This window comes from Coregonus clupeaformis, chromosome 7, assembly GCF_020615455.1.
Source record: "Coregonus clupeaformis isolate EN_2021a chromosome 7, ASM2061545v1, whole genome shotgun sequence".
NCBI classification, from domain to species: Eukaryota; Metazoa; Chordata; class Actinopteri; order Salmoniformes; family Salmonidae; genus Coregonus; species Coregonus clupeaformis.
In genome coordinates this window covers 18,486,950-18,514,672 of record NC_059198.1, presented here as the reverse complement: position 1 = coordinate 18,514,672, position 27,723 = coordinate 18,486,950, and the positions used below count along the sequence as shown (strand labels likewise).

Sequence of the window (27,723 nt, the reverse complement as noted above, 5' to 3'; positions counted from 1 at the left end):
ATATACTCACCCTGGGTAGGACATTGTCCCCTGGTGGATTGGGGAGTAGAAGAATCTGTGGAATCTGTGTTTATTTTTTGGTGGGTTGTGTGTTACTCAATACCATCACAGAGCAACCACATCCAAACTGTCAACAATGTTACGGTAATGACCTGTTACAGTAATGACTCTCTTCTTGTATCAGGTGCCGTCACACTGCTGTCTGATTATACTTGTCCTACATGGCTTTCCATCATTCCCTCTCATCTGAATAGAATGTCTTTCATCTCCCTGTCCTCCTCAACAACAGGCCTGTTCTCCACCGCCTTTGATATGATTAGTCCACGGTCGTTAGGTTTTTTACATACCATTATACATCATAAGCTACATATTCAATGGCACCATAGGGCCCATATGGTCCTGATCAAAAATAGTACACTATATAGGGAATAGAGTGCCATTTGGGAGACATCCATACAGTAGCATCTCATAAAAGGCATGAATTCTACATATGAGCTTGATTTAAGCTTGATTTATCTGAGAGAATTGCTAAAGTGTTTTCTGATGCTATCACTTTCTTTCTGAAGAAGGGGGGAGGGGAGAAAGAACGAAAACAAGTTCAGCCGCATTTCATTCATCATAGAAAATTGATTAAAAAGGAAGAAGAGCGAAAGCCAGGTCGACCTTGCTTGCCTGGTGAACAACACGACTGTTGATCAGATTTGATTTTGTCATTGATCTAGGAGATTGTGGGGCTGCCGTCCTTGTGATTGACTCATTCCAAATGGAATAATAATGTTGGGGTAATGATAGTGGAAGGACGAGTGGCCTCGTCTTCTAATGCAAGTACACAAACCATCTGTATCGCTCCCTTAGATCTTCCCCTCCTCTGTTGTTTGTATCTAATTTTGTTTTATTAGGCATTTGACTACATTGTGTTATTCTGACTATATTAACAGTCCGTACTCCCTTTCCAGTGCAATCAATGACCAAGGAATATAATATATGTGTTTAACATAAAATGTCCAGTGAGAGGACTAAGTATACTGCCATTGTTCTGGCCAAATTTATATTTAATGTAAGAGAAAAGACAACCATTTTCTCAACTATGTCCGTCAAAGCCATTTTGGCATAGGTCTTTCTCTCCATTGCAGCGTTTCTTAAACGATGGGTCGGGACAGATGGATCCTGGCCAGTTCCTCTTGGGGTCATCGCTAAAGATGTCATTTTGGCTAGGGACATGGAACATGTCCCAAATTATAGCCTATTCCCTATGTCAGGGCTGCCCAACCCTGTTCCTGGAGAGATACCGTCCTGTAGGTTTTCACTCAAATCCTAATCTAGCACACCTGATTCTAATAATTAGCTAGTTGGTAAAACAGGTTAGTTGTTTTGCTAGGGTTAGAGTGAAAACCTACAGGATTTTAGCTCTCAAGGAATAGTGATGGGCAGTGTGAGAGCAAGCTGGATATCAACATATCATTACCAACATCCTCATATTCACATTGACTCCCACTGACTCCCACTGACTACCACTTGGCTAAGACTCCATTAAAGCCATGTGATGACTAATTAATGCCCCTGCCTGTTGGCAGACTCACAGCATGCTAGGTTGCATTCTCATACACATTCATGGCTGTGAGTAAGTCAGAGAGAGAGAGAAAGAGAGAGATATATAAAGAAGCACACAACAGGACTATTGTGTTTAAGGCCCCTATAGTCCAGCCCAGCAGATCACTAGGGGTCCCTTAAAGAGGCCACACACAAAGCCTTCCCCATCCCCTCTTCTCTCCCTGTCCTCTCCTCTCTTCCTCTCCGGCACCCAATACAATAGTAAAGCTATAAATTAGAAAGGGCAATTATAGCTGCTATGCACAACGGTGACAATGGCGCTAAATCAGTTCACGTTGTAGTCCCTTTCTCTCGTCTCTCAAAGGTTGGCTCGTAAAGAACAGGAAGAATGCAGAGGAAACGTACAATCATCTGAATGGACACCAAGCCGGTCTTTATACGCTGACTGATAACGCTTGGTTCACTCAGTCATTTATGCCCGCAAAACCATGACTAACGTCTCAAATGAAACCCTATTCCCTAAATAATGCACTACTTTGGACCAGAGCCAACTGGCCAAAATTAGTGCACCAAATAGGGAACAGAGTGCCATTTAGGATGCAAACTAAGTTCCAATGGTCTCCCAAAGTTCTTTATTTTCCTTCTTTCCATCATCTGCACTAATGCGAAAGAACTGAACAGGCTAAAGTCAATTCCCAGTGGGTAGGTTTTCAGACTATTATGAAGGAGAGAAAACAAGGAGACGAGGAGGTCACTTAAGACTATTGAGATTTACCCTGAGTGACATCATGACATCATACCTGATGGGGGTGGAGTCTCCAATGCTTCTGACGTAGACGAGAGCAGGCAGCCTGGTGAGAAGGTGATGTCATCCAGACAGATGTCCCCCTTGGCACTGCGGCCCACCTTAGGATAGAATAGAATAACATAATTGTTCCAGAGGGAACATTAGTTATGGCAAGTCAGATAAGATAAAGATAGTAAACATATACAGTGCCGTAAAAAAGTGTTTGCCCCCTTTCTAATTTTCTCTACTTTTGCATATTTTTGATACTGAATGTTATCAGATCTTCCACCAAAACCTAATATTAGATAAAGGGAACCTGAGTGAACAAATAACACAACAATTACTTACTTATTTCATTTATTTAATAAACAAAGTTATGCAACACCCAGTGCCCCTGTGTGTTAAAGTAATTGCCCCCTTACACTCAATAACTGGTTGTGCCACCTTTAGCTGCAATGACTCCAACCAATCGCTTCCTGTAGTTGTTGATCAGTTTCTCATGTAGTTGTTGATCAGTCTCTCATGTCGCTGTGGAGGAATTTTGGCCCACTCTTCCATGCAGAACTGCTGTAACTCAGGGACACTTGTGGGCTTTCAAGCATGAACTGCTCGTTTTAAATCCTGCCACAACATCTCAATTGGGATTAGGTCTGGACTTTGACTAGGCCATTCCAAAACTTAAAATGTATTGCTTTTACCCATTTTCATTTAGACTTGATTGTGTGTTTTGGATCATTGTCTTGCTGCATGACCCAGCTGCACTTTTAGCTCCAGCTCACAGACAGATGGCCTGAACTCTCTGATATAGAGAATAATTCATGGTTCCTTCTATTAAGGCAAGTCATCAAGGTCTTGAGGCAGCAAAGCATCCCCAAACCATCACACTACCATCACCATGCTTGACCGTTGGTATGGGGTTCTTACTTTTGAATGCAGTGTTTGGTTTTCGCCAGGCATAAATGGGACCCATATCATCCAAAAAGTTATACTTTTGAATTATCTGTCCATAGAACATTCTTCCAAAAGTCTTGATGATCATCCAGGTGCTTCCTGGTGCTTTTTGGCAAACCTGAGTAAACTTTTTGGACGACATGGGTTCTATTATGCCTGGCGAAAACCAAACACTTAATTCCACAGCAAGAACCTCATACCAACAGTCAAGCATGGTGGTGGTAGTGTGATGGTTTGGGGATGCTTTTCTGCCTCAGGACCTGGACGACTACCCTTAATAGAAGGAACCATGAATTCTGCTCTGTATCAGAGAATTCTACAGGAGAATGTCAGGTCATCTGTCTGTGAGCTGAATCGCAGCTGGGTCATGCAGCAAGACAATGATCCAAAACACAATGAAGTCTACATGAAAATGGCTAAAAAGCAACACATTTGAAGTTTTGGAATGGCCTAGTCAAAGTCCAGACCTAATCCCAATTGAGATGTTGTGGCAGGACTTGAAACTAGCAGTTCATGCTTGAAAACCTACAAATGTCGCTGAGATAAAGCAGTTCTGCATGCAAGAGCGGGCCAAAATTCCTCCACAGCGATGTGAGAGACTGATCAACAACTACAGGAAGTATTTGGTTGCAGTCATTGCAGCTAAAGGTGGTACAACCAGTTATTGAGTGTAAGGGGGCAATTACTTTTTCACACAGGGGAATTGGGTGTTACATAACTTTGTTAATTAAACAAATAAAGTATATTTGTATTTATTTATTTGTAAACTCAGGTTCCCTTTAGTTAATATTAGGTTTTGGTTGAAGATCTGATAACATTCAGTATCAAAAATATGCAAAAATAGAGAAAATCAGAAAGGGGGCAAATACTTTTTCACGGCACTGTAACAGCAACATTCACAGATACAAATGCTATACCAGATATGTACAAGATGAACACAAGTCACAAGAATTCAATAAAATGTTCATAACCTTGCCCTCGAAGGTGACCCGGAAGTCTTCCTGAGAGGTCAGCTGGATGTCCCTCCTCTGCCAGTAGTTTCCCTGGTCTCCAGTCAGGTTGAGGAGGAGCTGGTGACCTGAGGAGCTGGTGACCTGGAACACGTTCAGTGTTCCGAGGCCGTCTCCAGACATGTGCAGGTAGAAGCGGATCTGGAGAAGGGAAGGGACACACAAGGGAAAGTGACAAACATAGTGAAGTCATGCAAGTGTAACCAAGTTTAATTGGTTTAACTAACTCGTCATCTTAAAATACCACCATCCGTACCATCAAATTTCTAGTTGGCTAAGCATAGACAGTCTGAGAAATACCATGATATTTAAGCATTGACAGACTTTTCTCTTCTCATTAGAGTGAAGTTGAAATACCCCTGACTTGGTCCTGTAAATGATATTCAGTAAGTCTGAACAAAGTAACAAGCACCTGAGACTCATGCTTTCTGCTTTACCATTGACTTTTCACTGCAACACTCTTATTATGAACATTATTTTCACCTCACTGCAGACCATGAAAGCAAAGCAAGAGGTCTATATACAAAGGTCATTTGTTGTGAATGAAAACGGTCATCTCCGTAGCTCCTTTCATTTCCTTCCATTTCCCCTGTTCATTATGGCTAGCCCACGAAGTCCGCCACTCAAACGCAGTGCTAAGGAGTTCTACAGGGGTTTTCTACCAAATGCAACTAGATGCAGAGGGAGGGGGGATGCAGTGAAAAGCCCTACTCTCAGGAGAGAAGACTGAACTACCGCTTCTTCTCTCCTCCCTCTCTTCCCCTCCTCTATTCGCTCCATTTAATTGGTGCTTGTCAGCTGCGTGTGATTGATTGACAGGTCCGGCCCGGGATGAGACAGACACAGTTCCATACAGACGAGGCAGTCAATAAGAAGGCTGGCCTCAGACACACTGACTGAGGTGAGCTCAGTCAGAGAGAGAAGCGAGATGGCCCCTGGACTCACCCACTTCACTGGCTGATCTCATCACACACAAAGGGAGGAGATACTGACTGACCCAGCCATTTACACATATTCCCCCAATTCTACTTCATAATCTACCTAAACCTCCTCCCTTAATCTGTCTGTAGGTTTGTATGGTGGATTACACCTCCACACTGAATTTGACTTTAAAGCAAATAAACCAAATCATTACACACCTTATAACCCACACTTATTTTTTTACATTTTAGTCATTTAGCAGACGCTCTTATCTAGAGCGATTTACAGTTAGTGAGTGCATATATTTTCATACTGGTCCCCTGTGGGAATCAAACCCACAACCCTGGCATTGCAAGCGCCATGCTCTACCAACTGAGCTACACGGGACTTATGGACCCTTTGTATATTTATCCCTTATTTTACCAGATAAATTGACTGAGAACAGATTCTCATTTACAGCAGCGACCTGGGGAATAGTTAGAGGGGCGAGGAGGGAGGATGAATGAGACAATTGGAAGTTGCGGATAATTAAGTGGCCATGATGGTATGATGGCCAGATTGGGAATTTTGCCAGGACACCGGACTTAACACCCCTAGTCTTACGATAAGTGCCATGGGATGTTTAGTGACCATTGAGAGTCAGGACACTCGTTTAACGTCTAATCCGGAAGAAGGTACCCTACACAGGGCAATGTCCCCCATCACTGCCCTGGGGCATTGGGATATTTATTTTTTAGACCAGAGGAAAGAGTGCCTCCTACTGGCCCTCCAACACCACCTGGTCTCCCATCCAGGTACCGACCAGGACCAACCATTGTGTCCATGTACTGATCAGATGACCCTTTTATTTCAACCCAGTAACACCCACATGGCTTCCGAACTGTTATCTACAGTCTCTGCCCTGACCTTGACCTTTGCCTGACCTTGCACTGCTTGCTCCTGCGGCTGAGGAGGGGTCCTGAGATTCGGGCGGCGTCTCCAGTTGCCTGAGGGAAAGAGCTCTCCACATAGAGGTAGTGGCCAGACGGATCCTGTAGGGTGTGGTCAGTAGATGGCCCTGTGCCAGCAGTCGGTGTGCTACCCGCTTTGATAAGCCAATCGAAATTGTCCTGCTGGCACTGGCGCCAGGAGCAGAGGTCAAACTCAAAGTTGCAGTGTCCGCTGAAGCCCTCTGTAAGAGAAAGAGAGAGAGAGAGAGAGAGAGAGAGAGAGAGAGAGAGAGAGAGAGAGAGAGAGAGAGAGAGAGAGAGAGAGAGAGAGAGAGAGATGAATTAGTCATTAGTATACTTACCATGACATACTGTGGGCTTATAAAGAACTTCCCCACTTGGCACATCACATCATTTCAACGTGGATAATTGATTAATATTTGGTTGAGACGTTGATCAATGAGATTACAACCAACAGTGAGCTCCAAAAGTATTGGGACAGTGACATATATTTTGTTGTTTTGGCTCTGTACTCCAGCACTTTGGATTTGAAACGACAATGACTGTGAGGCTAAAGTGCAGACTGTCAGCTTTATTTTTAGGGTATTTTCATCCATATCAGGTGAACCGTTTACAAATTACAGCACTTTTTGTACATAGTCCCCCCATTTTAGGGGACCAAAAGTATTCAGACAAATTCACTTATGTATATTAAAGTAGTCAAAAGTTTAGTATTTGGTCCCATATTCCTAGCACGCAATGATTACATCAAGCTTATCACTCTACAAACATGTTGGATGCATTTGCTGTTTGTTTTGGTTGTGTTTCAGATAATTTTGTGCCCAATAGAAATGAACGGTAAATAATGTATTGTATCATTTTGGATTCACTTTTATTGTAAATAGGGAGAGAATATGTTTTCTAAACACTTCTACATGCTATTTAACCAATACAAAATGTGAAATGATAAAATAATGTATCTTTCGTCTCTCTCTCTCTGTTTTCATAATTTTATTTTAATTCGCAAGTGGTTGAATCTCACCGGAGAAATCATCAGAGCGAGGGAAACAGCGCCCCTCTGTCTCAGTATGTGTAGCCCATGTATCTGATGCTGTCTGGACCAGAAGAGTATAACATGTTGCCGCTGTAGCGTTTGATTGATTGATGCCAGCAAGCATTTGGCCTCCCTTGATAAAGAAATTCTAAAAGAATTAGCCAATCAGTGTTGAGTTGAGCTCAACTGTGGGTTGTCCTGGTGCAGCAAAACGCCCCCCAAGGTAGGCCAGTTTGGATTTGGCTTCACACCTGTCACGCCCTGACTCTGGGGACTCTTATTTGTTGAGTCAGGGTGTGTATTTTCTATGTGGTGTAGGTCTATGTTGTAAGTCTAGTATGTCTAGATCTATGTTGGCCGGTGTGGTTCCCAATCAGAGGCAGCTGTCGCTCATTGTCTCTGATTGGGGACCATACTTAGGCAGCCTATTGGCACTAGTGGGTTGTGGGATCTTGTTCTGTATAAGGTTAGTTTATTGTTTTGTCGTGTGTTCATTCGTGTAATAAACATGTTTGCATATCACGCTGCGCCTTGGTCTGACCCGTTCATCAACGAGCGTGACAGAAGATCCCACCAAACGAGGACCAAGCAGCGTGCCCAGGCGGAGCGAAGGGCCATGTCACAGGTGGGTAAGTTGTGGTCATGGGAAGAGATATTTGCGGGGAAAGGACCATGGGCTAAGGTAGATGCCCAGGCAGGAGAGGAGCAACGGCAACACGGAGGAGGCCGGTCAAGGAGGAAGCCCGAGAGGCAGCCCCAAGATAATTTTTTTGGGGGGCACACGGGGTGGTTGGCGGAGCCTAGGGTTAGAGCAGAGCCAACTCCCCGTACTCACGCGAGAAGGCATATGACTGGGCAAGCTCCGTGTTATGTGGAGCTATGTACTGTGTCGCCAGTGCGCCGGCACAGTCCTGTACGTCCTGTGCTTGCACCACGCACGTGCCGTGCAAAGATGGGCATCCAGCCAGGACGGGGTGTGCCGGCTCAACGCTCCTGGTCTCCAGTACACCTCCTCGGTCCCGCATATCCTGCGCCAGTTCTACGAGCTGTATCGCCAGTACGCATGCACAGCCCAGTGCGTCCTGTGCCAGCGCCCCGCACGTGTAGTGCGAAAGTGGGTAGCCAGCCAGGACGGGTTGTGCCAACTCTCCGCTCCAGACCTCCAGTCCGCCTTCGCAGTCCGGTCCGGCCCGTTCCTGCTCCTCGCACCAAGCCAGTGGTGCGCGTCGCCAGTCCGGCCCGGCCTGTTCCTGTCCCTCGCACCAAGTCAGTGGTGCGCGTCGCCAGCCCGGCCCGTCCTGTTCCTGCTCCTCGCACCAAGCCAGTGGTGCGCGCCGCCAGCCCGGCCCGGCCTGTTCCTGCCCCTCGCACCAAGCCAGTGGTGCGCGTCGCCAGCCTGGCCCGGCCTGTTCCTGCCCCTCGCACCAAGCCAGTGGTGCGTGTCGCCAGCCCGGCCCGGCCTGTTCCTGCTCCTCGCACTAAGCCAGTGGTGCATGTTCCTAGTCCGGTTCGGCCCGTGCCTGCTCCTCGCACCAGACCAGTGGTGAGTGTGTCCAGTCCGGCACGGCCCGTGCCCGTTCCACCGGTGTCTGGTCCGGCACCAGTCAGCAGCTCCAGTCCGGAGCCAGAGCAGTCCGCTCCACCAGTGCCTGATCCAGCTCCGGTCAGCTGCTCCAGTCCGGAGCCAGAGCAGTCCGCTCCACCAGTGCCTGATCCAGCTCCGGTAAGCTGCTCCAGTCCGGAGCCAGAGAAGTCCGCTCCACCGGTGCCTGATCCAGCTCCGGTCAGCTGCTCCACTCCAGAGCCAGAGTAGTCCACTCCACCGGGGTCTAGTCCAGCTCCGGTCAGCGGCTCCACTCCGGAGCCAGAGCAGTCCGCTCCACCGGTGCCTGATCCAGCTCCGGTCAGCGGCTCCACTCCGGAGCCAGAGCAGTCCGCTCCACCGGGGTCCAGTCCAGATCCGGTCAGCGGCTCCAGTCCGGAGCCTGAGCAGTCCGCTCCACCGGTGCCCGGTCCAGCTCCGGTCAGCGGCTCCAGTCCAGACCCAGACGTCAGCCCCTCTCCAGGTTCGGGGTCTCCCACACCAGGGTCCAGACAGGGCTTGGAGTATAGTGGGAGGAAGGAGAGGGGAAGCAGCGCGCCGAGGTCCAGACCAGACCAGGGGGGCAACAGGGAGGCGGAGAATAGGTGGTTGTCACGCCCGGAGCCGGATCCGCCTCCGAGGCGGAATGCCCACCCGGCCCCTACCCTGTTAAGTAAAGGTTGTGTGGTCGGAGTCCGCACCTTTGGGGGGGGGGGGGGTACTGTCACGCCCTGACTCTGGGGACTCTTATTTGTTGAGTCAGGGTGTGTATTTTCTATGTGGTGTAGGTCTATGTTGTAAGTCTAGTATGTCTAGATCTATGTTGGCCAGTGTGGTTCCCAATCAGAGGCAGCTGTCGCTCATTGTCTCTGATTGGGGACCATACTTAGGCAGCCTATTGGCACTAGTGGGTTGTGGGATCTTGTTCTGTATAAGGTGTGATGTCACGAGAGGCTACACAGCTTTCAGCGGGATTGCTCAAGTAGTGCAAGGAGACCAGGTTCAACCAAAACAAGGATTTTATTAAAGGTCTTGGGAAACTAACGAAAGTATAACACAATTCTGTTCTCTGGTGGCTCTTTAAGGGTTAACAGTTCAGGGATGTCTCTTCCACATCCAAAATCATAACTCTCCCTCGCTCAAATAACTTTTCCCCAGTCTTACTGTATTCCACGTTGCAGCTAGTGGCCAACCCAGCAAAACGTCCTTCCAAATGTCCCACACGTATTTCCACAGGTGCATATATCCAAAGGTGAGTATTTCCCAAAGGTAAGTATCTCCAAATCCTTATATTCCTCATGGAAGTGGACGTGCAGCACTCTTGTCCTCCAGAGAGCCCAGGTTGGAGACCGTGTCTCTTCACCCCCACACACTCACCCCCAGTGTGTCTCTTCCCTTCAACAAACCTTCAGCTCATCAGCTCCTGATTGGTTTCAGCTGCGTGGGAAGATTGGCCATAGAGGGTTGGAGTTCCCGACCATACCAGCAGATGGAGCCATAGCTGTCTGGGTTTGCAGCCACCTCAGGGGGATGTAACGTCCCTCCAGGACACAGCCTCTCGTGACATCACACATCCCCCTCCTCGGGTCCGACGTCCTCGTCGGGGTAAAGGCAGCGAAGAAGGCATCACGCCGGGAGAGGGCGTCCGCATTGCCGTGGTGCTTGCCAGACTGCTCTCTCTTCAACTCCTCCAACTCTAGGACCAGGGACTCTGCCTCCTGTTGTCTCTCCTTGAGTTTCTTACTGAACGCATCAGCCTTGGTTTTAGCAGAGTTTAGCTTCTGTTGAGCAGCTTTCAGTTCCTTCTCTCTCTCTGCCTCCGCATTCTTCATCTTGTTCTCCAACACCTTGTACTTCTCCTCTGCCTTCTTCTGGACCTCCTTACTACTGCGCAGGGTCTCCTCACACTCCTCGATGGTCCTGCGCAGCCTCTCCAGCTCCTCCTGTTGCTTAGTGAAGGAGCTCTGTTGGAGTTTAGCCTGGAGGATATCTAACTCTTCTGTCTTCATGTCTAACTGTTGCTTTAACAAACGATACCTCTCAGCGGTCCCCTTCAGACCAGACAGTTCTTTGTCCAGATTCTGTAGCTCCGTCTCTGTGTCGGTCTGGGCACCTGCCATCCCTATCAGAGCCCGGGGCGGGAGTGAGTAACTCGGAGGATTGCACCGGAGCCTTCCCAGGATGAGTCTTGCCTCTCCGTTTCCGAGGTACTCGGGTTATCCTCTCCTGAGACTCTCTCCAGAGTGGGTAAAAGGCTGGGCAGTCTCGTCCAATTAGGACAGGGACGGGGAGGGAATCAACCACCCCCGCCGTCGTGTGTATGGTTCCCCGTGTGCTGGTCATTGTAAGTTCAGTAATGGGGTATTCTCTGGTGTCCCCATGGACACAGGAAACTGGGAGGACTTTCCCCGGGGTCAGACACGTTGGGCCCACCAAATCCTTACGCACCAGGGTGGCCCGGCTACCAGAATCCAGTAAGGCCTCCACATCATGGTGATTCACAGTTACCGGGCAGGTGGGGGGGTCGATCTGGGCCGCCATCTACGACTCCCAAGAGCGAGGCAAAACGGTGTGTGGGTGCTGAGCTGGAGGACTCCGCAGTGGGCATAGGTTCATCGGCTGGTTTCCCACACTGCCAGGAGATATGTCCCATCTCCCCACACCGGTAACACTGTCGAGTTTCCCCCTCCTGGTGTACTCTTCTTGGACCCGCCTGGTTTCTGGCTCCCCCTGGAGCCGGGATAAGTCCTGACGTGGCTGGGTTCGAGACCTTGGGGTCCTTTGGACGGGTTCTTCCCATTTGTGGTGGGGGCGCACTCCTGGGGTCTTTTTGGGAAGCATTCAGCATCTCCGCTGTGGCCTGGTACTTTTCCACAGCTTCCACGGTCAGATCAGCCGTGGTCAAGGCCTGTTGACTGATGAACCGTTTTGCCTCATAAGGCAGGGCGCGTAGGTAACGATCCACCACAACGGCCTCCACCACCGCCGCTGCTGTATTCCTCTGCGGATCCAGCCATTTCCTTGCGATTCGGACAAGTTCATGCATCTGCGCCCGAGGAGGTTGGTCTGGTTGGAAGGTCCAGCTGTGAAAGCGCTGGGCCATACCAAACTTTGTGAGTCCATATCTGCTGAGGATCTCAGACTTCAGGGCATCATAGTCAGTAACCTGGTCAGGGCCCAGGTCCCGGACAGCATTCAGCGATTCCCCGGTTAGAAAGGGGGCTAACAGACCAACCCACTGTTGCTTGGGCCAGGCTTCCCTAGTGGCCGTGGCCTCAAATGCATGCAGGTATGCCTCAATGTCATCGGTAGCTCCCATCTTAGATATAAAGTCACTTGCCTTTATTGGGCGGGTATTTTGGACCACCCTCTGTCTCTGCAACTGCAATTCCTCTGCCTTCAGAAGGTTGGCTTTCTTTTGCTCCTCCAAGAGAGCCACGTTTGCTTGCATCTGGGCTTGCTGGCCAGCAACAAGGGCTTTCAATATGTCCTCCATTTCAGTCGGGCGGGGAGCCTACGGCCAACTTGGAAAACTGGGTGATCAAACCTTCGGTATCCTCCTCTGACATGCACTATTAACGCTTGAGCGTGCCTGTATTCTCCACCATCTGTGATGTCACGAGAGGCTACACAGCTTTCAGCGGGATTGCTCAAGTAGTGCAAGGAGACCAGGTTCAACCAAAACAAGGATTTTATTAAAGGTCTTGGGAAACTAACGAAAGTATAACACAATTCTGTTCTCTGGTGGCTCTTTAAGGGTTAACAGTTCAGGGATGTCTCTTCCACATCCAAAATCATAACTCTCCCTCGCTCAAATAACTTTTCCCCAGTCTTACTGTATTCCACGTTGCAGCTAGTGGCCAACCCAGCAAAACGTCCTTCCAAATGTCCCACACGTATTTCCACAGGTGCATATATCCAAAGGTGAGTATTTCCCAAAGGTAAGTATCTCCAAATCCTTATATTCCTCATGGAAGTGGACGTGCAGCACTCTTGTCCTCCAGAGAGCCCAGGTTGGAGACCGTGTCTCTTCACCCCCACACACTCACCCCCAGTGTGTCTCTTCCCTTCAACAAACCTTCAGCTCATCAGCTCCTGATTGGTTTCAGCTGCGTGGGAAGATTGGCCATAGAGGGTTGGAGTTCCCGACCATACCAGCAGATGGAGCCATAGCTGTCTGGGTTTGCAGCCACCTCAGGGGGATGTAACGTCCCTCCAGGACACAGCCTCTCGTGACATCACAAAGGTTTGTTGTGTTACCGTAGGACTTCACGTGTCGTTAGTTTATTGTTTTGTCGTGTGTTCATTCGTGTAATAAACATGTTTGCATATCACGCTGCGCCTTGGTCTGACCCGTTCATCAATGAGCGTGACAACACCAATCAAATCACTTCCTAAGCAAAACATAATTTTCAGAAAAACTTGTTTCTGGTATGCTTGTGTTGATGACATGGATGGAGATGGGGATTTGGACTTGTGGTTTTGACTTAATTCTCTGTACAGGCCAATGATTATGACGGTGATTCTGATCGAACCATATATTAATATTTTGTGCCACTGGCCTGTGACGATTGAAGTTCAGTATGTAGCCTAGATTTAGCCTAGTAGGCTCATGTTAACTAGCTAGCTAACTTAGCTGGTTCATTGTTGCCCATGTGAGGAAGTTAGGCTAGCAAGCATTTTAGCTAGGTAGCCTATGACAACCAAAACTAAAGGTGTACTGTATGACAGACCATAGACAGTTTTGCCAACATGAAAGAGAGGAGGATGGCATTGGCATTCAACTAGTCTACAAGTAGGGTGAGTAAAAAAATGTTTTACTTGTGCGCGCACGCGCACACACACACACACACAGAGAAATCAGTCGCATGGACAGCCACATGATATTAAGCAACATTGATTGGACTAAATAGTTTTCGGTATCTTTAAGTTTGTTTTCAGTGTATTAAACTAAGCATAAATAGCCTTGTTGATTTGATGATGTTTAAATCTTTAAGTTGAATTGGTGCTGGAATAGCGGAGGCAGTTCTCCTGTTGTCTTTGTGTTGACTTGTGGTAACTCTGTGGTTCTAAATCAGTAGTTGTTTAGTAAACCTTTGAAAACATTAACTTGCTTGACCATGCTGCAGATTATATAACTGTGTTACATGCAATACTTCAACTGACAGATGTTGCTCTCTAGTTTGTGATGAAACAAACAAATGTGTAGTTAAATGTATTCCGCCACTGTGTGACTGTTATCTTTTTGTTGTCAATGCCTTATTGAATACCACGTGGCGTATGAACTAATGGGTTATATAGAAAACAACGCAATTATCACAACATACTGTAGGTTGTAATATGGCTTTTTTACTGGCTTGGCTTCCTCAGTGATTTTACCCACACACTGCTACTGCTCAAATGAAAGCTGACAGTCTGCACTTTAACCTCACAGTCATTGTATCATTTCAAATCCAAAGTGCTGGAGTACATAGCCCAAACAACAACAAAAATAATCACTGTCCAAATACTTTTGGAGCTCACTCCAAAAGACAGCCTAAAGTTATTTGAATTTCCAATGTGTTATCACTATGCTTTGAACTATCTAAAAGTAGTCTCGTAAACCCGACCCTAGACAAGAGCAGTGTATACATTGTGGGAGGCAACTGTCTGCCTAGGGAGACTAATCTAATAGCACAACCAAATTCCAATGGAACAACAATGTCTGATATTTGGTTTAGTTGTCACCCAAATGTATATCACTGTGCTTTTAACCATTTAAAAGCACAGCAAAGTTCAAATGGGAATACAATGTCATATATTTTGTTTATTTATACAACAGATTAATGTGTTATCACTGTGGTTCATCTAATAGCAGAACCAAATGACTTGGAATGCAGTTGAGAATACATTAAAAAGTAGGCTACATGGTGCAAGTGATCAATGTCATTCGAGATTCTGCTCAGATTATTACAGCAATTGTGAAGATCTCCACAGACCTGCAATGACATGCACGCTTTATATAATTATATAAGAAGACATTTATAGGTACTGTGATGTCACGAGAGGCTACACAGCTTTCAGCGGGATTGCTCAAGTAGTGCAAGGAGACCAGGTTCCACCAAAACAAGGATTTTATTAAAGGTCTTGGGAAACTAACGAAAGTATAACACAATTCTGTTCTCTGGTGGCTCTTTAAGGGTTAACAGTTCAGGGATGTCTCTTCCACATCCAAAATCATAACTCTCCCTCGCTCAAATAACTTTTCCCCAGTCTTACTGTATTCCACGTTGCAGCTAGTGGCCAACCCAGCAAAACGTCCTTCCAAATGTCCCACACGTTTTTCCACAGGGGCATATATCCAAAGGTGAGTATTTCCCAAAGGTAAGTATCTCCAAATCCTTATATTCCTCATGGAAGTGGACGTGCAGCACTCTTGTCCTCCAGAGAGCCCAGCTTGGAGACCGTGTCTCTTCCCTTCAACAAACCTTCAGCTCATCAGCTCCTGATTGGTTTCAGCTGCGTGGGAAGATTGGCCATAGAGGGTTGGAGTTCCCGACCATACCAGCAGATGGAGCCATAGCTGTCTGGGTTTGCAGCCATCTCAGGGGGATGTAACGTCCCTCCAGGACACAGCCTCTCGTGACATCACAGTACATTAAGGTCAAAATGTGGCCATGGATGTGTTACTCATTTTAAGGTTGAATGTTACATTAGTTTGTAAGATAGCTAGCCTTAACTTTAGGCTATTTACTGTATAACAAAAGTAATATTGAATTGTGTTAGGTTGACAACACAACCAAATAGCAATTTTTAAAGGAGATGTAACTACTGCTTGGATAGTTCCATCTGAGCCACTGAATTAATCCCATTCTTGAACTTATTTTTGGTTAAGTTGGAGACGTGAATCCAACACATCATTTGTTCACTTTTTGACAAGTTAATAGGCTATTGATTATTTTTCAAAAATGATAATGAATTGTGTTTGGTTGTCAACACAACCAAATATCAACATTTGAAGGAGATTTTTTCTTCTGCTTGGATAGTTCCATCTGTGCCACTGACTTAGTCTGGATTTAATTCCAGTTTGTCTACAAATTAATAATTGATATGTTGGATTGACATCTCCATCTCTCTCTAATTTGTAGAAAAACTGGAATTAAAGCCAGACTAAGTCAGTGGCACAGATGGAACAATACCATGGCTATAATTTAACACATTTGCCACTAGAAATGTGTTTATTTGCCGGTAGGAATGTGTTCAACATCAACTGAAGTAGCTAGCAAGTTTACTAGATAGCTACAGTAGTTGCCGTGGTAACCAAACAAACAGACTAGTTTAACTAACCAAACCATCAGTCCTAGCTTGCTATTATGAAAATCTAATTCAACAATGCCAATAATGTTTTCAATTCAACTTTTTCTTTCGAAAGCAGCTCAAAAATAGAACTTGTAAGAATGAACTATAGCCATTGAATTCTATTGTGCTGATATACCGTGCGTTATAGGGAAATAATGCACGCTCTAGAATACCCTTCAAGTCAATCAGAATCGAGTATTCAACAACGCCATGGTATAATAAGCATTATAAACTTGGTGGTTCAAGCTCTGAATGCTGATTGGCTGACAGCCGTGGTATATTTAAGCAATAAGGCACGAGGAGGTGTGGTATATGGCCAATATACCACGGCTAAGGACTGTTCTTAGGCACGTGGTATACGGTCTGATATACCACGGCTGTCAGCCAATCAGCATTCAGGGCTCGAACCACCCATTCATTTCTGATTACGTTGGTAACCATTTTATAATAGCAATAAGGCACCACTTGGGTTGGTGGTATAAGGCCAATATATCATGGCTAAGGGCTGTATCCAGGCACGCCGCGTTGCGTCGTGCATAAGAACAGCCCATATACCACACCCCCTCGGGCCTTATTGCTTAAATATCATTACATTTTTGGAACACTAGGCCTATGTATTGAATCCTGGGTTGAATTTAAATAATATCTGTTGATGACTTTGCAAATGCTATATAGGCCTAAATAGCAACATTGATGATACAGTATATGAGTGAGAAAGTAGGGTCACATTTCATTTGCTCTGTTAAACCTACCCTTTGGAATGCCTTCATAGCAACAGTGAATCTATTTAGTTTTGTGTAGATCTTTCAAAAAGGCATAAGCTGACGCACACCCAAAAATGTTTTGTACAGGTGCTGACTAAGAGAGTAAACTATAAAAAGAAAGAAAGAAAGTTGCACACTCTAATTATGCCCCCAAACATTCTATGCTCCCAAACACAATTATGCAACAATAACTCTCATGATAGCACATTGGTAATGGTCAGTGAGTGTGACAAATATCATAGCTAAGCAGGGCTGGGTTTGGTTAAAACCCTGGATGGGAGACCAAAAGGGTAACTGTAGATAGATACATTCTCTAGAAGAAGGTCCTGCCCAGCCTATTGTTTTTTTTCTGATAGTGGATATCATGATGACATAATCCTGTGGTTGAAATTTCAACCTCAAAACAACAGTTGATAACTTTTTTCAAATCCAATGTATTTTCCACGTAGATTCCACAAATTACGTTGATTCAACCAGTTTGTGCCCAGTGGGACACATGTCATTCTGTGGCTGGTAAGAACCAGGTGGCTAGAATGGAGACCAGACTAACATAATAATTCTCATGGCTGTATGTAAAATTGTTTGTAAAATCGAGAGCTTGGGACCATAAGGTTCTATCTGCAGAAATATGATTCTGAGATAATTGGCTTTAAAGTTCCGAACACTCGTTGGTTTGAATGGTGTCAGCAATTTTGATCTTGTTTTCTTTTGAAATTAACAACATGAGTACTATATTTAAGTGATAATGCCAGAGAAGCCGGTGTTTGGAGGATATATTGGCATGGGTGTTGTTAGGCAAACCATGCCAATATATCCTCCAAACACTGGCTTCGAGGGCATTATCACTTTTATACAACGGGTTACCAACATATCCAAATAATGATTGACATATTTTAATTCAAAATATTATTTTGATGGATTTATTCATACTATTTCATCCTTCCACAATATATAGTCCCGACACAAATCTAGGGTTGCTACCCAAGCCGGCTGGTCGTTCGTTCTATCGGTTTGGTTGCTAGAGACGTGACCCAGTCGTTCAGTCTTTTTGTTCTGTATCTATGGACGCGACCCAGTCATTTGCTCTAAATGTGCCATTACCATACTGGCTGGCAACATTCTTATCCCTTGCTTGCTAGCTAGCCAACTATGGCTAATTTACAGTCACGTCGAAAAGACAGATTAACAGCAAAGTAGCCGTATTTGCATTTGTTTAAGCTGTTTTCTAGTGACATTTATTTGGATACATCCATAACAAAGAGCTAATGAGGCGTGATTTCGCCTGGCATAGAAAATGTGCTCACTCGTCAGGACACTGTTGTTCAGAGGAGCTAGCCAATAACACAGCTAACACAATCACTTCAAACTGAAGCTGGAAAGACTGCAAACTAGCTGCTCTTTGTTTAGTTTGACCTTTTTTCAATTGACATTTCTCTGTATACAGTTGAAGTCGGAAGTTTACATACACCTTAACCAAATACATTTAAACTCAGTTTTTCAGAATTTCCTCTGTAGCTCAGCTGGTAGAGCACGGCTCTTGTAACGCCAAGGTAGTGGGTTCGATCCCCGTGACCACCCATACACAAAAAATGTATGCACGCATGACTGTAAGTCGCTTTGGATAAAAGCGTCTGCTAAATGGCATATTATTATTATCACCACTTTATTTTAAGAATGTGAAATGTCAGAATAATAGTAGAGAGAATTATTTATTTCAGTTTTTATTTCTTTCATCACATTCCCAGTGTGTCAGAAGTTTACTCCCGAGTGGCGCAGTGGTCTAAGGCAGTGCTAGCTGTGCCACTAGAGATCCTGGTTCGACTCCAGGCTCTGTCATAGCTGGCCGTGACCGGGAGACCCATGGGGTGGCGCACAATTGGCCCAGCGTCGTCCAGGGTAGGGGAGGCAGGGATGTAGCTCAGTTGGTAGAGCATGGTGATTGCAACGCCAGGGTTGTGGGTTCGATTCCCATGGGGGGCCAGTATGAAAAATTAAAAAAAAATAATGTATGCACTCACTAACTGTAAGTCGCTCTGGATAAGAGTGTCTGCTAAATGACCAAAAAAAAAGTATTTGGTAGCATTGCCTTTAACTTGGGTCAAACGTTTCGGGTAGCCTTCCACAAGCTTCCCACAATAAGTTGGGTGAATTTTGGCCCATTCCTCCTTTTGATTTTCCCATGATGTCAAGCAAAGAGGCACTGAGTTCGAAGGTAGGCCTTGAAATACATCCACAGGTACACCTCCAATTGACTCAAATGATGTCAATTATCCTATCAGAAGCTTCTAAAGCCATGACTTCATTTTCTGGAAATTTCCAAGCTGTTTAAAGGCACAGTCAACTTAGTGTATGTCAACTTCTGACCCACTGGAATTGTGATACAATGAATTATAAGTGAAATAATCTGTCTGTAAACAATTGTTGGAACAATTACTTGTGTCATGCACAAAGTAGATGTCCTAACCGACTTGCCAAAACTATAGTTTGTTAACAAGAAATTTGTGGAGTGGTTGAAAAACAAGTTTTAATGACTCCAACCTAAGTGTATGTAAACTTTCGACTTCAACTGTATATCCATAACAATTATGCCAGCTGAGTCATGATTTCGACTGGCTGAGAAACGCTGCCTGTCTGTCTCGTCCTGACTCCGGACACGTTCATTACTATGGGACAGCTGGAGATCGAATTTGAATATTGAAACAATGTTGCAAATGTCGGAGAGACAGACAGCAAGGTTTATACAAATCTCTGCTTTTGAAAACTAAATGTTAGTCTAAAAGAAATGTGAGATAATGTCTAGATGCTTTTTATATTGGAGATCAAGTTTATAAATTGCCTGGCTGGGCTGATGAGACAGAGGATTGCACAGTCAGATGGAACAGAGTAAATAGGCATTTTAACGTTATAGATTTAGCCGGTGGTAACTTGTGGAATAGACACCGACTGGAATGCGGTTTTAACCAATCAGCATTCAGGATTAGACCCACCCGTTGGATAAAGGTAGACAACATTGAACAGAATAAGGCTGTCAATAACTCAATTTTGACAAAAATGCAGATAGAACCTTATAGGCCTAAGCTCTCGAAAGGCTGTATGTACAATTAATAAACACCACCATTGCCACCACAGTAATCACACAAAATTATTTAATGAACTATTATCAATTGGGCAGACGAAGGGTCTCTCACTCACTGCAGATATAGGGGTCCTCGTCGGAGCCATCCCCACAGTGGTTGAGGAAGTCACACAGGTTGTCCTCGGGGATGCAGTGTCCGTTGGAGCAGGTGTATTCCTCAGGCCCACACGGCTGCTCTGGGCTGAGGGGAGGGGTGCAGTTCTGGAAGGTCACGTCATCCACCACCACATCTCCCATGTAGCTGATCCCCCGCTTGGCCTGGAAGATCACCTAAATGACGGACAGGATGGAAGTCAGCCATCTGTCCAAGTCTTTCAATGCTTGTAATACCCAAACATATAAAAATCAACAAAACTGTCTAGTACCGTATGAGCAAATTCACAATAACATGTCATTAGTCTCGTTCGCAGCCATCTTCACTATAATCCTGGTAAGCAAGGCTAAACATTACATAAACACAATTCAACTCAACATACCAAGGCATCCCAAATGTTACCTGGTCAAAAGAAGTAGCACAGCGGTCTAAGGCACTGCATCGCAGTGCTAGAGGCGTCACTACAGACCTGGGTTCGATCCCGGGCTGTATCACAACCGGCTGTGATCGGGTGTCCCATTGGGCGGCGCACAATCACCGGGTTAGGGGAGGGTTTGGCTGGGGGGGCTTTACAAGTAGGCCGTCATTGTAAATAAGAATTTGTTCTTAACTGGCTTGCCTAGTTACAGTGGGGAAAAAAGTATTTAGTCAGCCACCAATTGTGCAAGTTCTCCCACTTTGTCAAGATGTGAGGTGTATGTGGGGTGGAAGTCAGGCGCAGGACACCGAGGCTCAGTCCAACAGAGTTTACTCAAATAATCCAACAAGGAAACGGTAAACAAACTGCCTCGAAAAACACAGAGGCGAGCATTACGCACAATGCGTAAAACACTAAAACAGAAAACAAGAAACGAAACACGCAGCACTACGACAGGCGAACAACAACACACAATCCTACTAAGCAAACAGACAGAACTTATAGGACAGGTGATCAATAAACAATTGGACACAGGTGTGACAGACAGACAAAAGCAATCACACACAGAACAAAGATCGGTGGCAGCTAGTACTCCGGGACGGCGACCGCCGACGCCTGCTCGTACAAGGAGGAGGAGCAGCCTCGGCAGAATCCGTGACAGTACCCCCCCCTTGACGCGCGGCTCCAGCCGTGCACCGACCCCGGCCTCGGGGACGGCCAGGAGGACGCGGACCCGGGCGCGTGGGATGCCCACGGTGGAACTCAGTCAGGAGGGATGGATCGAGGATGTCCCTCCTGGGCACCCAGGACCGTTCCTCCGGACCGTACCCCTCCCACTCCACGAGATACTGGAGACCACTCCTCCGGCGCCTCGAGTCCAATATAGTCCGGACCCTGTACGCGGTGCCCCTCGATGTCCAAAGGGGGTGGAGGGGTCTCTCCTATCTCCTCCTCTTGGAGTGGACCAGCTACCACCGGCCTGAGAAGAGACACATGGAACGAGGGGTTAATATTTTTGTACTCAATAGGCAGTTGTAATCTGTAACACACCTCGTTCAATCTTCTCAGGACTTTGAAGGGCCCCACAAACCGCCGACCCAGCTTCCGGCAGGGCAGGCGGAGGGGCAGGTTTCGAGTCGAGAGCCAGACTCGATCTCCCGGTGCGTACACCGGCCCCTCACTGCGGTGGCGATCGGCGCTCGCCTTCTGTTGACGGATGGCACGCTGCAGATGGACATGGGCAGCGTCCCACGTCTCTTCTGAGCGCCGAATCCACTCGTCCACCGCAGGGGCCTCGGTCTGGCTCTCGTGCCACGGTGCCAGGACCGGCTGATACCCTAAAATACACTGGAAAGGTGTTAATCCGGTGGAGGAGTGGCGGAGAGAGTTCCGGGCCATCTCTGCCCAGGGGATATACCTCGACCACTCCTCCGGCCGGTCCCGGCAATAGGACCTCAAAAACCTACCCACATCCTGGTTAACACGTTCAACCTGCCCATTGCTCTCTGGGTGGTACCCCGAGGTAAGGCTAACCCGAGACCCCCAGGCGTTCCATAAAAGCCCCCAGACTCTGGAGGTGAACTGGGGACCTCGGTCGGACACAATATCCTCGGGGACCCCATAGTGCCGGAACACGTGGGTAAAGAGGGCCTCGGCGGTCTGTAGGGCAGTAGGGAGACCCGGCAGTGGGAGGAGACGACAGGCCTTAGAAAACCGATCCACAACGACCAAAATGGTAGTATTACCCTGGGAAGGGGGTAGATCGGTCACAAAATCTACAGATAGGTGGGACCATGGTCGTTGTGGAACGGGCAGAGGATGTAACTTACCCCTGGGCAAATGTCTAGGTGCCTTACACTGGGCACACACCGAGCAGGAGGAGACATAAACCCTCACATCCCTGGCTAACGTTGGCCACCAGTATTTCACGCTAAGGCAGTGCACCGTCCCACCAATACCAGGATGTCCAGAGGAGGGTGATGTATGAGCCCACGAAATAAGCTGATCACGAACCTCGAGCGGAACGTACGTCCGCCCCACAGGACACTCGGGGGGAGTAGGGTCGGTACGCAGCGCCCGCTCGATTTCCCAGCGACCTCCCATACTACCGGAGCCACCAGACAAGACTTCGGCAGTATGGAAGTAGGCTCAATGGACCTCTCCTCCGTGTCATACTGTCGGGACAGTGCGTCTGCCTTACCGTTCTGGGACCCAGGGATGTATGTGATCTTAAACACAAACCGGGTTAGGAACATGTTCCACCTAGCCTGACGAGGGTTCAATCTCCTAGCTGCCCGGATGTACTCCAGGTTGCGGTGATCAGTCAGAATGAGAAAAGGGTGTTGAGCCCCCTCAAGCCAATGCCTCCACACCTTTAGGGCCTGGACTACAGCTAACAGCTCCCTGTCCCCAACGTCATAATTGCGCTCCGCCGAGCTGAGGCTTCTTGGAGTAGAACGCACAGGGGCGGAGCTTAGGTGGCGTGCCGGACCGTTGTGACAGGACTGCCCCTATACCGGTCTCGGACGCGTCCACCTCTACTTGGAAAGGCAAAGAGGGATCCGGATGTGCCAGCACCGGGGCCGAAGCGAACAGGTTCTTCAGCTTGACAAATGCCCTGTCCGCCTCAGCTGACCACCGCAAGCGCACCGGACCCCCCTTTAGCAGGGACGTAATGGGAACTGCAACCTGTCCAAAAACCCCGGATAAACCTCCGGTAGTAATTAGCAAAACCCAAGAACCGCTGCACCTCTTTTACGGTGGTTGGAGTTTGCCAATTACGCACAGCTGATACCCGATCTACCTCTATCTCCACGCCAGACGCGGACAACCGATAACCCAAAAAGGAGACGGACTCCTGGAAGAACAGGCATTTCTCTGCCTTGACATACAAGTCATGCTCCAACAGTCGTCTCAATACTCGGGCGCACCTGGGCTACATGCTCGGCTCGTGTAGAAGAATACACTAGAATGTCGTCAATGTACACCACTACACCCTGCCCATGCATGTCCCGGAAAATCTCATCAACAAAGGATTGGAAGACTGAAGGAGCATTCATTAACCCATACGGCATGACGAGATACTCGTAATGACCCGAGGTGGTGCTAAATGCTGTTTTCCATTCATCCCCCCCTTAATGCGCACCAAATTGTACGCGCTCCTGAGATCCAACTTTGTGAAGAAACGCGCTCCGCGTAATGACTCCGTCATCGTCGCAATCAGTGGAAGTGGGTAACTGTATTTTACTGTGATCTGATTGAGACTACGGTAATCAATACACGGGCGCAATCCCCCGTCCTTCTTCTTCACAAAGAAGAAACTCGAGGAAACCGGAGAAGTAGAGGGCCGTATGTATCCCTGTGCCAAGGACTCGGCTATGTAAGTCTCCATAGCCGCAGTCTCCTCTTGAGACAGGGGATACACACGACTCCTGGGAAAAGCTGCTCCGGTCTGGAGATTTATCGCACAGTCCACCTGTCTATGAGGAGGTAGCCGTGCTGCTCTCGATTTGCTAAACGCTAGTGCTAAATCCTCATACTGGGGGAATGCGCAGTGCGGGCACTTGGTTCGGACTCTCTACCGAGGTCGCCCCTATGGAAACACCTAGACATCTCCCCTACACACTGGGCAGACCACTCCATAAGAGCCCTCTGTTGCCACGCTATGGTAGGATCGTGGGTGCTTAACCAGGGAAGCCCCAACACCACTGGGTACGCAGGAGAGTCAATCAGATAGAACTGAATGATTTCCTCATGACCCCCCTGCGTAGTCATCGTCAGCGGTGCCGTGACATCCCTGATTAGACCCGACCCCAACGGCCGGCTGTCTAACGCATGGACAGGGAATGGAACTTCTACCGGCCGAAGGGGAATTCCTAACCTAGCACAAAATGCCCGATCAATAAAGTTCCCAGCTGCGCCTGAATCTACTAGCGCCTTATGCTGGGAATGAGGTGCCACCTGTGGAAAACGCACAGGAATGCTCATGTGACCAACAGAGAGCTCTGGGTAAGTGGGGCGCCTACTCACCTGAAATGACTCCCCAGTGCGTGACCTGTTGTCCCCTCTCTCAGAAGACCCTCCCCAGCACCTGGCCGCGGTGTGTCCTCCACGGCCACAGTTGGTGCAGGGATTGGCCCTCCTCGGGTTCTCCCTCCTCCTCTCTCTAGCGCCAGCACCCCCGAGCTCCATAGGAATTGGCTCAGAGGTGCTGGAGGATGGAATGGACGACCCCCACTCGGGACGTCCGCGGGCGGCCAGCAGGGTGTCAAGCCTGATGGAGATGTCCACCAGCTGGTCGAAGCATAGGTTGGTGTCCCTGCAGGCCAGCTCACGACGAACGTCCTCTCGCAGGCTACACCGATACTGGTCGATGAGGGCCCTCTCATTCCATCCCGCATCCGCAGCTAACGTCCGGAACTCCAGTGCGAACTCCTGTGCGCTCCTCTTCTCCTGTCGGAGGTAGAACAGACGCTCCCCCGCCGCCTTTCCTTCAGGTGGGTGATCGAAGACTGCCCGGAAGCGGCGGGAGAACTCAGCGTAGGTGATGGTAGCTGCGTCTATTCTCCTCCATTCGGCGTTGGCCCATTCCAACGCCTTACCGGATAGACAGGAGATGAGGGCGGCGACGCTCTCGTATCCCGAGGGCGCTGGGTGTATAGTAGCCAGGTATAGTTCTATCTGCAGGAGGAAACCCTGACACCCGGCTGCAGAACCGTCATATGCCCTCGGGAGCGAGAGCCGAATGCCACTGGGTTCCGGTGCTGAGAGAGGAGGACTGGTCGTTGGTGATGGGATCGTGGGTGATGGCGTGGGCACTTCCCTCGTCACCAAGCGACTCATCTTGTTGGACACCTCGTCAAGGGCGGCCTCAAGTTGCTGGAACAAGATGTCTTGATCGCGTAACTGCTCCTCCAGCAACCTGGGTGCCGCTACTGCTCCTGCTGACTCCATGATGGTGTGTTGTTCTGTCAAGATGTGAGGTGTATGTGGGGTGGAAGTCAGGCGCAGGACACCGAGGCTCAGTCCAACAGAGTTTACTCAAATAATCCAACAAGGAAAGCGGTAAACAAACTGCCTCGAAAAACACAGAGGCGAGCATTACGCACAATGCGTAAAACACTAAAACAGAAAACAAGAAACGAAACACGCAGCACTACGACAGGCGAACAACAACACACAATCCTACTAAGCAAACAGACAGAACTTATAGGACAGGTGATCAATAAACAATTGGACACAGGTGTGACAGACAGACAAAAGCAATCACACACAGAACAAAGATCGGTGGCAGCTAGTACTCCGGGGACGGCGACCGCCGACGCCTGCTCGTACAAGGAGGAGGAGCAGCCTCGGCAGAATCCGTGACACACTTAAAAAGATGAGAGAGGCCTGTAATTTTAATCATAGGTACACGTCAACTATGACAGACAAAATGATAAAAAAATATCCAGAAAATCACATTGTAGGATTTTTAATGAATTTATTTGCAAATTATGGTGGAAAATAAGTATTTGGTCAATAACAAAAGTTTCTCAATACTTTGTTATATACCCTTTGTTGGCAATGACACAGGTCAAACGTTTTCTGTAAGTCTTCACAAGGTTTTCACACACTGTTGCTGGTATTTTGGCCCATTCCTCCATGCAGATCTCCTCTAGAGCAGTGATGTTTTGGGGCTGTCGCTGGGCAACACAGACTTTCAACTCCCTCCAAAGATTTTCTATGGGGTTGAGATCTGGAGACTGGCTAGGCCACTCCAGGACCTTGAAATGCTTCTTACGAAGCCACTCCTTCATTGCCCGGGCGGTGTGTTTGGGATCATTGTCATGCTGAAAGACCCAGCCACGTTTCATCTTCAATGCCCTTGCTGATGGAAGGAGGTTTTCACTCAAAATCTCACGATACATGGCCCCATTCATTCTTTCCTTTACACGGATCAGTCGTCTTGGTCCCTTTGCAGAAAAACAGCCCCAAAGCATGATGTTTCCACCCCCATGCTTCACAGTAGGTATGGTGTTCTTTGGATGCAACTCAGCATTCTTTGTCCTCCAAACACGACGAGTTGAGTTTTTACCAAAAAGTTATATTTTGGTTTCATCTGACCATATGACATTCTCCCAATCCTCTTCTGGATCATCCAAATGCACTCTAGCAAACTTCAGACGGGCCTGGACATGTACTGGCTTAAGCAGGGGGACACGTCTGGCACTGCAGGATTTGAGTCCCTGGCGGCGTAGTGTGTTACTGATTGTAGGCTTTGTTACTTTGGTCCCAGCTCTCTGCAGGTCATTCACTAGGTCCCCCCGTGTGGTTCTGGGATTTCTGCTCACCGTTCTTGTGATCATTTTGACCCCACGGGGTGAGATCTTGCGTGGAGCCCCAGATCGAGGGAGATTATCAGTGGTCTTGTATGTCTTCCATTTCCTAATAATTGCTCCCACAGTTGATTTCTTCAAACCAAGCTGCTTACCTATTGCAGATTCAGTCTTCCCAGCCTGGTGCAGGTCTACAATTTTGTTTCTGGTGTCCTTTGACAGCTCTTTGGTCTTGGCCATAGTGGAGTTTGGAGTGTGACTGTTTGAGGTTGTGGACAGGTGTCTTTTATACTGATAACAAGTTCAAACAGGTGCCATTAATACAGGTAACGAGTGGAGGACAGAGGAGCCTCTTAAAGAAGAAGTTACAGGTCTGTGAGAGCCAGAAATCTTGCTTGTTTGTAGGTGACCAAATACTTATTTTCCACCATAATTTGCAAATAAATTCATTAAAAATCCTACAATGTGATTTTCTGGATTTTTTTTCCTCAATTTGTCTGTCATAGTTGACGTGTACCTATGATGAAAATTACAGGCCTCTCTCATCTTTTTAAGTGGGAGAACTTGCACAATTGGTGGCTGACTAAATACTTTTTTTCCCCACTGTAAATAAAGGTTAAATACAAAATTTAAAAAGGGCACTATACAGGGAATAAGGTGCCATTTGGGATGCTGCCCAAAATCACCAACTGCATACTACACAAGCTGCTCATCCTCCAGATTGCTGAGTCATGTACAGGTAACTGCCAAAATAAAGGAAACACTTGAGTAGCTGAGGATTACAAAGTATATTGAAAGCAAGTGCATTTTCTGAATTAATTAAGCAATTAACATCCCATCATGCTTAGGGTCATGTATAAAATGCACAGTT

At 47.4% G+C, this 27,723-nt stretch overlaps 1 protein-coding gene across 1 annotated transcript in view; it reads right to left on the bottom strand.

The window, feature by feature from the left end:
* malrd1 (MAM and LDL receptor class A domain containing 1) overlaps positions 1-27,723 on the bottom strand; it is a 146,960-nt gene that overhangs the window by 62,864 nt on the left and 56,373 nt on the right. Inside the window, exons 16-19 of the mRNA XM_041881133.2 lie at positions 20,080-20,293; positions 6,144-6,391; positions 4,261-4,440; positions 2,352-2,457 (exon numbers count right to left, since the gene is read on the bottom strand). Of these exons, the coding sequence (XP_041737067.2) occupies positions 2,352-2,457; positions 4,261-4,440; positions 6,144-6,391; positions 20,080-20,293 (748 nt within the window). The remainder of the gene's footprint in view (positions 1-2,351; positions 2,458-4,260; positions 4,441-6,143; positions 6,392-20,079; positions 20,294-27,723) is intronic.